Source organism: Trachurus trachurus, assembly GCF_905171665.1.
Source record: "Trachurus trachurus genome assembly, chromosome: 12".
NCBI classification, from domain to species: domain Eukaryota; kingdom Metazoa; phylum Chordata; class Actinopteri; order Carangiformes; family Carangidae; genus Trachurus; species Trachurus trachurus.
Genome location: NC_139908.1, coordinates 26,342,518 through 26,357,219, shown reverse-complemented (window position 1 = coordinate 26,357,219; position 14,702 = coordinate 26,342,518). Strand labels below are relative to the sequence as shown.

At 41.6% G+C, this 14,702-nt stretch overlaps 1 protein-coding gene across 1 annotated transcript in view; it reads left to right on the top strand.

The window, feature by feature from the left end:
* Positions 1-14,702, top strand: part of megf10 (multiple EGF-like-domains 10) — a gene marked incomplete at its 3' end in the record, with an annotated part of 63,166 nt that overhangs the window by 12,112 nt on the left and 36,352 nt on the right. Inside the window, exons 2-5 of the mRNA XM_083983746.1 lie at positions 1,051-1,186; positions 4,124-4,225; positions 5,829-5,929; positions 10,053-10,145. Coding sequence (XP_083839872.1) covers positions 1,068-1,186; positions 4,124-4,225; positions 5,829-5,929; positions 10,053-10,145 — 415 coding nt within the window. The 5' untranslated portion in view covers positions 1,051-1,067. The remainder of the gene's footprint in view (positions 1-1,050; positions 1,187-4,123; positions 4,226-5,828; positions 5,930-10,052; positions 10,146-14,702) is intronic.

The window sequence follows — 14,702 nt, the reverse complement described above, 5'->3', positions numbered from 1 at the left end:
GACCATCACTCATAGGTGCTGATTTTGATGCTATATAATCTGCACCATTGCTGTGCAGCATGTGAAGTGCAGAGGTTCCTGATAATTAAGGTTCTCCTCCAGGTCTGGATGGCTCAATACCCGAGTCATTAGGACCACAACACTTTAGTATTAAATTTCTGTTGTGACTCCCAGTGGTGGTCTGCACGGTTTATTTTGATAGCTCTTGATCTGAGAAGACGCACTGGTCTGGATGGTAGATAAAGCAGGAGAGGGTATCTTCTAGAATAATGACTTAACCTGCATTCTCTTCCATTTAAAACACCCACTCTCCAATCTCTGTGTGCGATGTGCTGAAAGAGGTTTCAAGTGGTAAACATAAGCCAAAGTTAGTTCAGGCAGGCGGTGCCAGACCGTAACATTTGCAGAGTCAACTCACTCAACACAGATCCAACACACCCTTCTGATTATGGTGATGTACTGATGCTGCCGCCGCTGCTGCTTCTCAAAACTCAACTTGTTAGTGAAACCCACAAAGAAACCATTGCATCTTATCTGATTTCTAGCCTTAGATAACCAATAACCATAGTTCACATTCATCTTTCAAATCTGATCCCCCTAAATTAGTACTGCCAGAGAGCAGAATTGCAGATTGCATTTAAATCTTTTGGTTTTAGAACCGGTTTTGACTTGGAACACTTGCTGAAAGTCGAGTAGAAATTGATACATCAGTAATTCAAAACTGTATCCCATTTTAAAAACACACAAAGACACAAAGTTTGGGTTAATCTGAGCCAAATGCGTATACCACATGGAGCATTTGCTGCACCCTCTCCATTTCCATTCTGTTTCCACGGAATGAAAATTAAATTCGATTTTTTGGCTGCCCCCCCCAAAAAAAATCACTTATGGTTTGATTTATTTCAAAATAATGAGAGAAAGACCTGATTGAATTAGTGACTTTGACCTCTCCTTTTTAAATGGATTCATTTTTATTCTTTTCTATCACTATTTTTTAAAGATTGAAACCCTCTGACTTGTGTCCTCTCCTCCCCCCCTCCCTGTGTGAAGGTGCAGCTCTGACTGAGATGGCTCTGTTACTGCACGGCCACAGGACTCTTCTCCTGGCCGTGGCCTTCTGTTTCCTGCCCTTCATCGCTTCCTCCCTCAACCTGGAGGATCCCAACGTCTGCAGCCACTGGGAGAGGTCAGTCAACAATTTCTTGCTATCATGTTCTTTTACAGGCCTGTTCCCTTCAGGGACCTGCAGCATCACAAAGACAGTTTCACGCTGCCGCCCATTTGGGTTGTCACGGGAACAAATTCTACAGGTCAAACACTGGAGAAGGAGATCAAACCATATGAGGGAACCACAGGCCACACTCGGGCCGACAGTAGCTCTGTGTGAAATAACACTGCCCTCTCATTAAAGCAGAAGTAAGCGATCCGGTGGTTTTGGGTAACTTCTTGTCAGCCGATGGAGTTAGCAGTCCCCGCCCTCGTCCCTACGTCACCACATTCACGCGCATCCCTTGGCTGCACACACAGAGAGGACCGCCCCTTTATTCCGTTCTCTCTCCTCATTGGATAAAGGTTGTAGGATACAAGGAAAGTTTTCTCCTCGGCTTACAGCAGAGCAGAGTGACTGACAGACCCGTGTTTCAGACCAAACACTCTATAAAAGTACACACATCTGGAACTCCCTCCCTGAAAACCTACGACAACCCCAGTCTGTCGATGCCTTTAAAAAAGGGCTTAAAACTTTTCTATTCAAACAGGCTTTCCTAGGTCGTTCCTAGATGTTTTTATTCTCTTTCTGCACTTTCATCTCCTCCTTTAGCTATTCTTTCTTCTGCTGATTTTAATCGTGTCTGATTTTTCTCTTAGTCTTTTGTTTATTTTGTTTTTGGTTTCTGTAGCACTTTGAGATTACTTTATGAAAAGTGCTTTACAAATAAAATTTATTATTATTATTATTATTATTATAAAAGTGATTGCTGTCGGAAGATAGAACTATTTAAGACTTATATTAACACAAAAAATCTGCTTACTTCTGCTTTAATGTTAATGGAAGTAGTCCGTCAGCGTAGCAGGGCTGCTGAGGTAAAGGGCTTCTTTCAAACAACTTTCCCTAGCAAACATGAAGTACAGTAAGATGTTGCATGGGCCAATCATATTGTGTGTGTGTGTCTGTGTGTGCGTGTGAGTGTTTGCTGTCTATTTGTGATCTTACTTGAACTGCTCAGCGTGCTTTTTAATTGCCCCTTGGGGATGAATAAAGTTTTTTGAATTGAATTGAATTGAATAACATGCATGGGCTTGTAACATAAATACAAAATGCAACTGAATCAAGAAAAGCAAAAATAGTTGCTGCTGCGGGGACAGAAAAAGACGCAAAACCAAAAGGATGCTTTCAAATCTGGGAGTAAAAAAAATAAGTTTGAAGCCTAACCGACATATTTGATCAGTTAAAGCAGAAGTAAGCAGAATATTTGTGTTAATATAGTTCTATCTTCCGACAGCAATCACTTCTATAGAGTGTTTGGTCTGAAACACGGGTCTGTCAGTCACTCTGCTCTGCTGTAAGCCGAGGAGAAAACTTTCCTTGTATCCTACAAGCTTTATCCAATGAGGAGAGAGAACGGCATAAAGGGGCGGTCCTCTCTGTGTGTGCAGCCAAGGGATGCGCGTGAATGTGGTGACGTAGGGACGAGGTCGGGGACTGCTAACTCCATCTGCTGACAAGAAGTTAGCCAAAACCACCGGATCGCTTACTTCTGCTTTAAGAGTAACACTGACTATGTGACAATTGCAAAAAAAATACAAATGACTCATTTAAACAACATGCAGTCATTAAAGCCTGTTGCCTTGACTCCCTGCTTTAGCAAATAGAGTCACACTTCATTTAATTGGTTTATAAAACAAAAATAAACACTTTTTGTAGCGGGAATAGGAATGTCCTTGGAAGAAAACCTCTACTTAACACCAACTAAACTGTTCATTTATTATTCACTTATCATTGGAAACTTTATTTAACATTTATCGATTAATTTATAACTCGTTCTATGATTTAGGCTTGTATTATTGTACCAATTGAATTCTTGTTTCCCCTCTAATCAGAACCAGGTTATATTCTTATTTCCAGTAAATCTGTTGAACACAATAAAGAATTTTCACACACATAAAATAATGCTTCACAAATGTTTGTTGAATCAAAACCATGTGCTCTGGGCTGTTTGGTGAACTATTAGATAAAAGTGAAAATTTTCTGGACTTGAAACACACATTAACACACACACACACACACACACACTGTATGAGAATGGAGACATCTGTGCGCATAAGTATTTCTTACACACATACTACCTGCATATCACTATATTTGTGGGGACCTGTTAATGACACAGCTTCCACAACTCAGGGTCCTGCATTTTGGTCCCCATAAATACTGTATACTGTATAATGGTTGTGAATGGACACCACTTCACTTTTCTTCGTCCAAAAAGACACACCAAAAAACATCCAAATACCTCCATAATGCTCATCTGTAATGTCCCTCTTGTATTGAAGCCCCGAAATGAGAAATTGTTCTGCCAGTCAGTGCAAACCACGCGAGATTTGCACGGACACAGGAAGAGCAGTGAACTGAGACACTGGGAGCTTCCGCTACAAACAAGCTTAAAATATAGACTTATTTAATTTTTTCGGAACAATTTCTCATGTCGGGGCTTCAATACAAGAGGGACATTACAGACGAGCAGTATGGAGGTATTTGGATGTTTTTTGGTGTGTCTTTTTGGACGAAGAAAAGTGGTATCCATTCACAACCATTATATGGACAAATACTGCTGTGCGGACCCCCCCGTAACTCAGAGAAGGCACGGAGGACTCTGAAAATTCTCACAGCTCTTAGTTGACATGAGGGTGAGTAGATAATCAGTGAAATTTGAATTTTGGGTGAACTATCCCTTTAAATAACACACATAAAAATACTCGCTTCAGACAGAGGTGTGTTTCAGAATCCTGTGGGATGAACATGAGGGGTTGGATGTTGTGTAGGAAACCTCTGCACACACACACACTAACACAGATCCTGATCCTCATATCTGATGTGTCTCTCCTCTGTCTCTTCCTGTGGTTTCAGTTACTCGGTGACCGTGCAGGAGTCGTACGCTCATCCGTTCGATCAGGTTTATTACACCAGCTGCACCGACATCCTCAACTGGTTCAAGTGCACCAGACACAGGTAAGGACGGCACCAAACAAGAACCTGTGTGTACGGGTGCAGAGGGTGGAGGTTGGCCTGCTTTGGTCTCTGTAGTGCACCAGCACGCTTCCCTCATCTGTTAACCACAGTGTTTCCACCCCCTCCTTCTCCTCCGTGGCTTGAAGCTGCTTGAGTTCCTTTATTTTTGTCAAGCTTATGTCATTGTGGCGTCAGTCTACACTAGCAACTGCATGATCACAAAGTGAGGACAAACAAAATCTATTTATTGCAACTTAGAAATTAGAAGTCTGACAGAAATTGTTATCACAAAGTCCACTGACGTCTTTTTTCTTGAGCGTCCAAGCCACAGAAATGAGGTTTAAACAGAAGAGTTCAAAGTCACTACAAACACTTCTCTTCCAGCTGCAGAGAGAATGGCCAAGTAACCAGTCGCATGACATTCACACAGTTTCTTATATAAATTCCTTCAAATGCAATTCACAGTCAGTCAGTTCTTCTACACTGTTTCACTGGTGCAGTAGACCTGCTTAAATAGCATTACAGTTACAGAGGAGGAGCCCATATCATCCATCAAAACTTGTAATTCTGATATTTTATTTATACAGAGACTGTTGAGTGACTGATATGATCTTGTACTGGGCTGGTCAAATAATAGATGTATAACCAAAATGTATCCAGTGTTGAATTGTTTTTGTGTTTTACCATGGACAAGGGATCATGACAGGAAGAGTTTACCATTTCTTTCATAATCAGTTTTATTTATTAGACACTGTGTATGAACAGGCTTCTCATATAAGAATTGTTCTGGTCTGACAGGGTTGTCATCAGAACAGAGTTAAAGGGAAAGTTTTTTTTTTGGGGGGGGGGGGGGGGGGGGCAAATTGGCCCATAGTCTTGGGAGTAGTTTTGTTACCTTTAATTGTTGGTACAATCTATTTTTAGAACGGCGGAGCAGAGCCGTGAGCTGCTCAGAGCTACGCTACAGAGGCTAATGATTTCTTGGTTTCCCTCATCAAACTCATCAAATACACAATCCAACAACTCCAAAACGCTCTGGTGGACAAGTTGTGACCTGCACATTCACCACGCTCTGAGATAATAACGGAACGTTACGAGACAAAGTTGTTTTTGAGAGACTGCTTGCCGAAAAACTGCCCCAGACGGGAACACGAATCAGCGGTTTTGCATGAATTTACCTCGAAAACAATGTCTCGTAACGTTCCGTTATTATCTCATAGCGTGGTGAATGTGCAGGTCACCACTTGTCCACAAGAGCGTTTTGGAGTTGTTGGATTGTGTATTTGATGAGTTTGATGAGGGAAACCACGTAATTTCATGAGCCTCCGTAGCGTAGCTCTGAGCAGCTCACCGCTCTGCTCCGCCGTTCTAAAAACAGCTTGCACCGACAATTAAAGGTAACAAACCTACTGCTATGACTATAGGGATTATGGCAATGGGCCAATTCTGCAAAATGTTGAACTATCCCTTTAAATGATTAATTCCACCTGGCTCCATATGCAGAGAACTTACTCCACATTTTATACCACACAATGAAATGATCAATGAAAGTGAATGACATTGTGTGATCATGTGTGTGATCTCACCTCCTGTGTGTGTGCAGGGTGAGCTATCGGACAGCGTATCGCAGAGGTGAGAAAACCATGTACCGCAGGAAGTCCCAGTGCTGCCCAGGCTTCGACGAGGACGGAGAGATCTGTGCTCGTGAGTACCTTGATGTTGAATATGTTGAAAGTCCTTATATTACTCATCAAAGATGTATTTACATTTAGATAACCAAAATTATCTCAGTGTAGTTCTACATTTAGTGACAATGGGTCAGTTTGCCAATCAGAAGAGGGCATTCTCCAAACCTCTCTCCTGATTGGCTGACCGTTTTCTGAGTAAGCCAATAAAAATATCAAATTCTATATTTTCTATATTTATTTAACTGTCAGACACCCAGAGAAACGAAATCCTGCAATGTTGGATGGACGTTCAGTGGGTTTGAGCCATGACTGAGGACAGTGACTGCTTTGTTGTTGTGACATCACAGAGTTACAGGAAGTCCTGACGGCTGGCTTAAACCTCAGTTTCAGAGAGGCTGTGTGCATTTCTTTCTTAAAGTATATTTTTGGGGCATTTTATGCCTTTTATTGGTTAGTGCAGTTGAGAGAGACAGGAAATGGGGAGGCAGAGAGAGGGGGAATGATATGCAGTAAAGGGCCGCCCGATGTGGGATTCGAACCGGGTCCAACTGCAGCAAGGACCATAGCCTCTGCATATGAGGTGCCTGCTCAACCCACTGCGACACACGGCACCCCCGTGTGCATTTCTATGTGGTATAAGGCTTTAACACTTTCACAGTATAAAACCTATAGTCCCGCTTCATAATCAAAGCACACATGCACATCTACCTTTATACTGTATGGGACCATTAAGCCAGCACTATAATGACATGTTCTGCATGAATGGTTTTATTTTGTTGGTATTCCATCAATCAGGCATCCTATAGTCTTAATGTTATGAATGCAAGAAAACTCTTCACAACTCAAAAATCTAAATTCATTAAAATCAAAACACAGTACACTCAACCTTGATCAGCTCTCAGGTGTAGTAGCCTATACAAAGTAAAAGTTTTGTCATGTTGTGACTTGGACAGTGTAAGGAAAATAAAATAATACATAATATAATGCAACATAAAGGGATATTCCAACATTTTGACAAATTTGCCCATTGCCATAATCCCTATAGTATAGAAGTAGGTTTTTTACCTTTTAATTGTCGGTGCAAGCTGTTTTTAGAACGCTGGAGCAGAGAAGTGAGCTGCTCAGAGTTACACTACGGAGGCTAATGGAATTTCTTACATATAATATCCAACAACTCCAAAACGCTATCGTGGACAAGTTGTGACCTGCACATTCACCACGCTATAAAATAATGATGTATTGTTGCGAGACAAAGTTGTTTTCGAGGTAAATGCAATGCCGGTGTCGTAAGACAGTGCTTGCTGAAAAACTGCCCCCGACAGTGGCGATTAGGGAAACCAAGAAATCCCATTAGCCTCCGTAGCGTAGCTCTGAGCAGCTTGCAGCTCTGCTCCGCCGTTCTAAAAATAGCTTGCAGCAACAATTAAAGGTAACAAACCTACTCCTAAAACAATAGGGATTATGGCAATGGGCCAATTTGCCTAAATGTTGGATTATCCCTTTAATGTATGAAGATGCTGTTGAGCACAGTGCAACTGAATCACTATCACAAGCTGAAAAAACACAACCTTTAGGGTCTCCTTGTATTTTTATTATAGTGACCTTACTGGCTACTGTGCTAGCCCCCCCTCCCCTCGCCCCTCCCTCCCCTCGCCCCTCTCTGTGGCCAGCAGGCGCTGACAGGTGTGAAGCCACAGTGGCAAAAACAACAACTGGTGTTCAGAGGAGAGAGTAAAAAGAAAGCATTATGTGAGCACACAGTGTCAGTGGTTGGTGAGAGAAGAAAGTCATAGTATGTGTGTGTTGTTGGAGGAGACGGAGGCCGCGGTTTGATGCAAGGCAGGCAGGGGATGTGATATTGTGCCCCGGGAGTTCAGAGGGGAATTTATTTTGGTGTGAAAAGACTCTGTTGTGTAAGCAGCTATCACATGCTGCAGTGACAGTCTCCCTGAGCTCCTCGACAAAGCAGCGCAGCGAGGATCCACCACATCCTCACACCACACAGCATGTCAGAGACCAGATTACATTAAGGTTACATTTATTAGATTTAGTTTGGATGCAGCCGGAGAGGCCTCGTTAATGAAATGAGTTTGTTAATGACTCATCAGAGATTTAGTGACACCATACTGGAAATATCAGCTGGTGCCAAAGGAAGTCACTGCTTCTTCCTATTGTTCTTTTACAGAAATGAATGTTATTAAATTACATTTTCCCTTTTTAGTGCACAAAGTTAATATTTTTCTACTAACAGAGGATCAACACTGTGAAAGAAATTTGTCATGATGAACCCATAGAGCTAGACTGGTCGCTGGTTGCTGGTCGCTTCAGCCTGTTGCTGCAACACGTCAACATTGCCTCATATTTGACAGGTTAAGACTGTCATATAGACAAATATGGGCAGAGGGATAAACGCAGGAGTTTTTTTTCTGGATGTACAACTCTTTAATATTTATGTTTTTCATAACAGTTTTCAGTAAGTCGCCTTTCTGATCTATGTGCCTAGATATATCCTGAAGTGTGTGCGTGTGTATAAGTGTGTGGAAGAGTGGGAATCAGATGTACACAAGACTTCTCTCTCACCTCTCACATCAAAAATAGCTTGAAGTGGGTGTAAATGCTGGGTCAGAGGTGAGACAGAGAGAGTAAGGGAGAGGGGGGGGGGGGGGGGGGGGGGGGGGGGGAGGCATTTAGCAGTTGAATATCCAAATATTTTTCTTCAAGCTGCAGGAGACCAAACCAGAATGTAAAGGAAAGTAAACATCATTTGCACATGAATCTTTTCCAACCAGAAACAAGAATCAAAGACAAGAATCAGACTTGAATGTGTAGAAGAGCAGAGCTGTGCAGTCCTCTCAGTAATTGCTGAGCTGAGAGTTGAACTGTCAGATCTGTTGTTTTCAGTTTGTTTGTTTGTTTGTTTGTTTATTATACGGATCCCCATTGGCAAAGCCACAGCTATTCTTCCTGGGGTCCAACAGTATCAAATATACATTTAATAATACAAAAACAGAGACATTACATAAAAAAATGAAAATGAAAAACAAAGAAAATATAAAAAACAAGTGAGCAATATGCCTCACCTAACAAAACAAAATCAGAGTGAGCGTTTTCACTTTTTTCTGTGCTTTATCCATTTTTTTAGTTTACATGATCTGAGGATCGGACAGCAAGGGGCCACAAAACAGAAACAACTGATGAATATAGCCTAATAATGCTTAACACAGAAAAAAAAAATCTAAAAAGGAGGAAGTCATGAGATTGAGAAGGAGATTCTGTATCTGGGCACAATCACTGAGCAGACTCTAACCTTTAATGAGAACACAGAGGGCATTTTAAAGGAGACAACCAACAATTGTTCCCAATCAGGAAGTGGTGTTTGCCAACAGACACTTGAAATGCCACACCGAGGGCATCAGCCTGGCTCAGCAGCTTGAATGTAGGGAGCAAAAAATAAATAAATCATGCTCTCCAGAATTGGTATAATTGGTAATATATTTGACAGTGCTGTTGACAGGAAGGCTAAACCTCACACCCACCGAACTGCTTCCATCTGGTCATTGATTCAGGACCGCGAGGACCAGCTGGAGCATAATAAGATGTCTTTTGTTCCTTATGGTATACACAGGCACTGAACACAACATGAGCGCCAGAGACCACTTGTTAGCCTACTGTCTTGTTATTTAATAAGAATTTCTCTTTATGTATTTACTGTAGGCTACATAACTGCTTATTTGCACTGCTTTGGACATATTGCACGTGGATTGTATTTTTTAATGTACTTTCTTTGGAAGAAACCAAAGATACATTTTAGATTTTAGTTTGAACATCAAACTCAATCATCACTGTTTTACAGAAGTTTTACTCATATTTATGTATCTCACTATCATTTTAATCATAGTGGACTTATCCTTTTCTTTTCCTATATTGGCACTCAAGGAGTAAGTGGAGTCTTTAAACACGGAAGTCCAAAGTCTTAACTCTTGTAATTCAAGTCCGATCCCAGTGTGTACAGCTCTGTTAAAGCCGAGGTGATTTCCTCCTACATATCTAACACTAATGCAGATGTCTTCTTTAGGAGTGTCTGTCTCCGAGCGACTGTACTTATCAGTGGCCTGTCTTCCTGTCTCCTCTCTGTCCAGCTCACTGTGCGGAGAGCTGTGTTCACGGCCGTTGCATGGCTCCCAACACCTGCCACTGTGAACCGGGCTGGGGGGGCTCCAACTGCTCCAGCGGTAAGTCCTCCAGCTGTTGCTGTCTGTGTGAGCGGTCACGTCTTTTTTGTTGAGTGTGACTCCGGTTCTCTGTGAAAGCACTCAAGAGGAAAAACAGACTGTTGTATCGTCTTACTGGCTGAACCACAGCAACACCAGCAGTGAGAAACACCACACACCAGAGAAACGCTCCGTTCTCATGGCTGGGGGTTTACATGTTTGTCAGATGTTTTCTCTGTCCAAACACGAGATGCTCTTTCCTCCATGTGTAACTTCACTACATTTCTATGTATTAAAGGGATAGTTCAACATTTTTAGCAAATTGGCCCATTGCCATAGTCTTAGAAGTAGGTTTGTTACCCTTTTTTTTTTCTTTTTAAAAACAAATAGTATAACGGTTACAGGATAGGTGGGGAAAAACACGAACATAGAGGGACATAGAAAACAACTTATTACAAGGACTGACAAGACAACTTAGACAAAATAACAAAGACAAGGGCTGTGATGTTTGTGGTGCTGTACAGTACATATATTGTGGTGGAAGATGCATATGTATGTGAGTATGTGTGTGTTTATATGTATGTGTGTTGTTCTTTGTGTGCCTGAGGTTAAATTGGAATGATTGAATGAATGATTGAATTACTTTTAATTGTCGGTGCAAGCTATTTTTAGAACGGCGGAGCAGAGCCGTGAGCTGCTCAGAGCTACACTACGGAGGCTAATGGGATTTCTTGGTTTCCCTCATCAAACTCATCAAATACAACAACTCCAAAACGCCCTGGTGGACAAGTTGTGACCTGCACATTCACCACGCTATGAGATAATAACGGAACGTTACGAGACAGAGTTGTTTTCGAGGCAAATGCAGAGACTGCTTGCAGAAAAACTGCCCCCGACGGGAACGTGCATCAGCGGTTTTGCATGAATTTACCTCGAAAACGTTCCGTTATTATCTCATAACGTGGTGAATGTGCAGGTCACAACTTGTCCACCAGAGCGTTTTGGAGTTGTTGTATTTGATGAGTTTGATGAGGGAAACCAAAAAATCCCATTAGCCTCCGTAGCGTAGCTCTGAGCAGCTCGCGGCTCTGCTCCACCGTTCTAAAAACAGTTTGCACCGACGCTTAAACATAATGAACCTACTCCTAAAACTATAGGGATTATGGCAATGGGCCAATTTGCCAAAATATTGAACTATCCCTTTAACAAAATACACCAACATTGTGAATGCTGATTGTCCTGAACGTGGTCCTGACCCCAGCAGCAGCAGCTGCCGTTCTGTGCTTTCTTCACTGTGGTCTGGCTGAGCCCAACAGACCCTCACTTCAGCCTGATGTTACTCTCCAATTGAATTAGTCTCCACAGAAGCTTATCTAGAGGTCTGTCCTTCGTGGAGACATCAGCATGATCTATGACACCCTCACACAGTCTCTACTGTTGTTACCCATCAGCCGCTATCTGTCACTTTTCACCATTTGCAAGGGGCTCCTTCATTTTCATTATGGGATGACAGAGTATCCACAGCTCCAGAGGTTGTGTAGTTTCTGAGAACTTCCTCATCTTAATGGTGTAAATGCAACTGACATTTCAACCATTTGAAGCTCAGAATTATAGAAATGCATGGTGAAAAAGCAGAAAAATAGACTTCAACGATTAATTTGATGTGGCTGATTTCCAATCACTAGACATGTAACAGCCAATGAACAAAGTAAAACATGCATAGAATATTTTGCAATTTTTTAAATTAAAAATCTAAATTATTTAGGCACTGCATGTTGGGAACAACACCAAGCCATGAGATCTAGAAGGAGGGAAAAACATTTTAAAGTGAGTTTTGAGCACACCTCTTTGTCATTTTAAAATGTATCTCATTTGTTACGTTTTTGCATCTAAACATGCTGCTGGACCCGTTTTAGTATGATAACTGGCATAGGTTCATTGATGATGACATAGATGCCCACAGACGCAACCTGATTGGGTCTTATCTCAATCTTAGACCTTGTTGCCTGCTGCAGCTTATGTTCAGAAAAATTCTGTATTTTAATTTAATGAATTTATTGATCTTTACTAATGAGCTGCAGCAGTAGGCCTACACACAATCTGCTTCCTGTGTGTACCAGCTAATGTGTGCCCAGTGTGTGTGATTGCTCATGTTTGCATGCATTTTCAGATCTGTCCGTGTCCATATGGATGGAGATTGTATTAGTTTGAAAAAAATGTATTGTTTTCAAATTAAAACATGGTAGTGTGTTTTCAGGGGTGTCAGGGGCAGGGAAACTGGTCATGATTAAGAGCAGGGTGACTGCAGCCAAACTCAGAGGTCAGTGAGTGCAGACAACCGGAGGCTGGGGTGAGGCTTCACCTTTCAGGAAGACAATGACCTTGAGAAAAGAGTCCAAAGTCCAGAGTTGAACTTGACTGAACACCTGAGGAGAACCTCAGCAGCTCATACATGTCCCATCCAGTCGGACAGAGTTGATCTGACAGCAACATTCCAGATGTGCAAAGCTTGTAGAGATTTAACCAAGAAGACTGGAATCTCTAACTGCTGCCAAAGAGGCTTCAAGTCCTGAATACAGGGTCTGGGTATACTTTTATTAATGAGAGAGGAACAACAACTGAAACTATCCATTTATAATTACATTACATACAGTTTGTTTTTAAAGGGCTATACTGTACTTCCTTGAAGGTCCCATGATTTACACATCTGAATCGCCTCTTGTAGTCCAGTGTCCTGAGGAATAAAGCCCATGGACAGTGCCAAATTTCAGCGCTAAGACAGGAAGTATTGCATTATGCAGCGTGGGAGAATGTAAGAGTGTGGAGGTTGGAATGATGGATGGGTGTGTAGCAGGAGAACGGAGCTCACATCCCATCCCAGACTACAATTAATGTTTGCTTTTTCATAACCATAACCACGATCTTCCCCGACCTTAACCATACAGCACTTATCATGCACAAATATAGTAGAGAGTATAAGATTTTGAAAACAAACATGGCATCAGCGCAATTCCAATGTTTTAACTTAGTTTAGCTTTGGTGGCTGAGGCTTAAGGGTTTTTTTTCCCTTAGTCTCATTTTTAGTCGATAAATCTTAGATTTCCATGAGGTCTCTGTGCTTCTGTGTTGAGGAATTTACAGTGAAACAGGAAGTTGGATCTCCAGACAAAAGCATTAAAAAATGATGAATCTGGCTCTTGTGCCCACCAGCAGAGCACGAGATTGCCCCTGAAGATGCAGTTACCCCTGGTGTTCAGGCTTTCAGGGGCCACAGATGTTAAACATTAGAACCACATGGAAACTTTGATTCTATCTGTTGTGTTTCTCTGGAGGTGCAAGTCTAAATCGCCCCAGTTGATGCCATAGTGCTGCCATTGGGATTATTGGAGCCTTTGGATTTGAAACTTCAAAAAATGATTCTAGAGAAGGACAGATGTGATGTATTCATTGCATTATGGAAAATGTAGGCACTTACAGACACATATAGGGGCTAAGAGTCAACACATCTTGGATTCTGTTGCTCTAATATTGAGCGTTATTTTTACCATGGCTAATAGAACTCATCTTCTCAACATAATACCGATTCTCAACAGGTTAACACCAGATTCATTTAATTAGCATTAGTTTGGGTCCTTTTATGTCCACTGGTTGAAACCTGAGCTGTTTTGTTTGCATCGAAACTTGCAGACAGTGTCTACTCACTATCTGCGGGAGGTTATTTTTGTTTCTGCTTATGAGTCGCTGAATGTGTCTCCATGCGAGCCTATAAGCTGATATGCATGAAGAGCCCACAGGGTGTGCCCCCGCTGTCTTCAGTTTCAGTCTGTAATAAAGAAGCTTATTGTTGTGTATGGGCCCCAGGGCTCTCCTGGGCCCCACTAAGCCCAGCCTGTCTGTCTGCTCTCTCACACACACACACACACATTAGCATTCAACTATTTAAAAAAAAAACTTTTTTCTTGTCATTTGGAACTTAGAAAAAGTGTAAATGACTCGGAAATGTGAAGTTTAATCATATCATCATTTGTTTTTCACTTTCTTATTAAGTGAACTAAACAACGCGCACAAACGCAGACACACATGTATGCACGCGCACACACACATGCCCCAATCCCCTCCGCAAAATTAACTAGAAGCCTCTAGTTCCCACTGATTTACTGCAGCATGGCAGCTCAGACAGTTGTGGCCAGAACTGATTAGGTTTGGAAAGAGTGAAAGAAGGTTATCAGAGCAGCCTCTGGTAAACTGACTGCAGTTGTATGTGTAATTAATCCACACACAGACAGGTCAGATGGAAACCTGCAGCAAAGCCACTGAAGCAGGCAGGACATAAATAAAAAAAAGAATAACAGAACAATTAGCACAATTAAAATGTGTACAGATGAGAACAGCATATTTAAAGTTTAACTCTTGTTATTATGATTCTTATAACACATGTATCAGCTTTGGATACATAGTGAGGCTACTGTTGCATATTGGCTTGGCTCTGTAAGCTATATGGGATTTATTGATGATAACAATATGACTTATTTATATATATAAATAAGGAGCTCATTAATGTTAGCAATAACAGCTGTT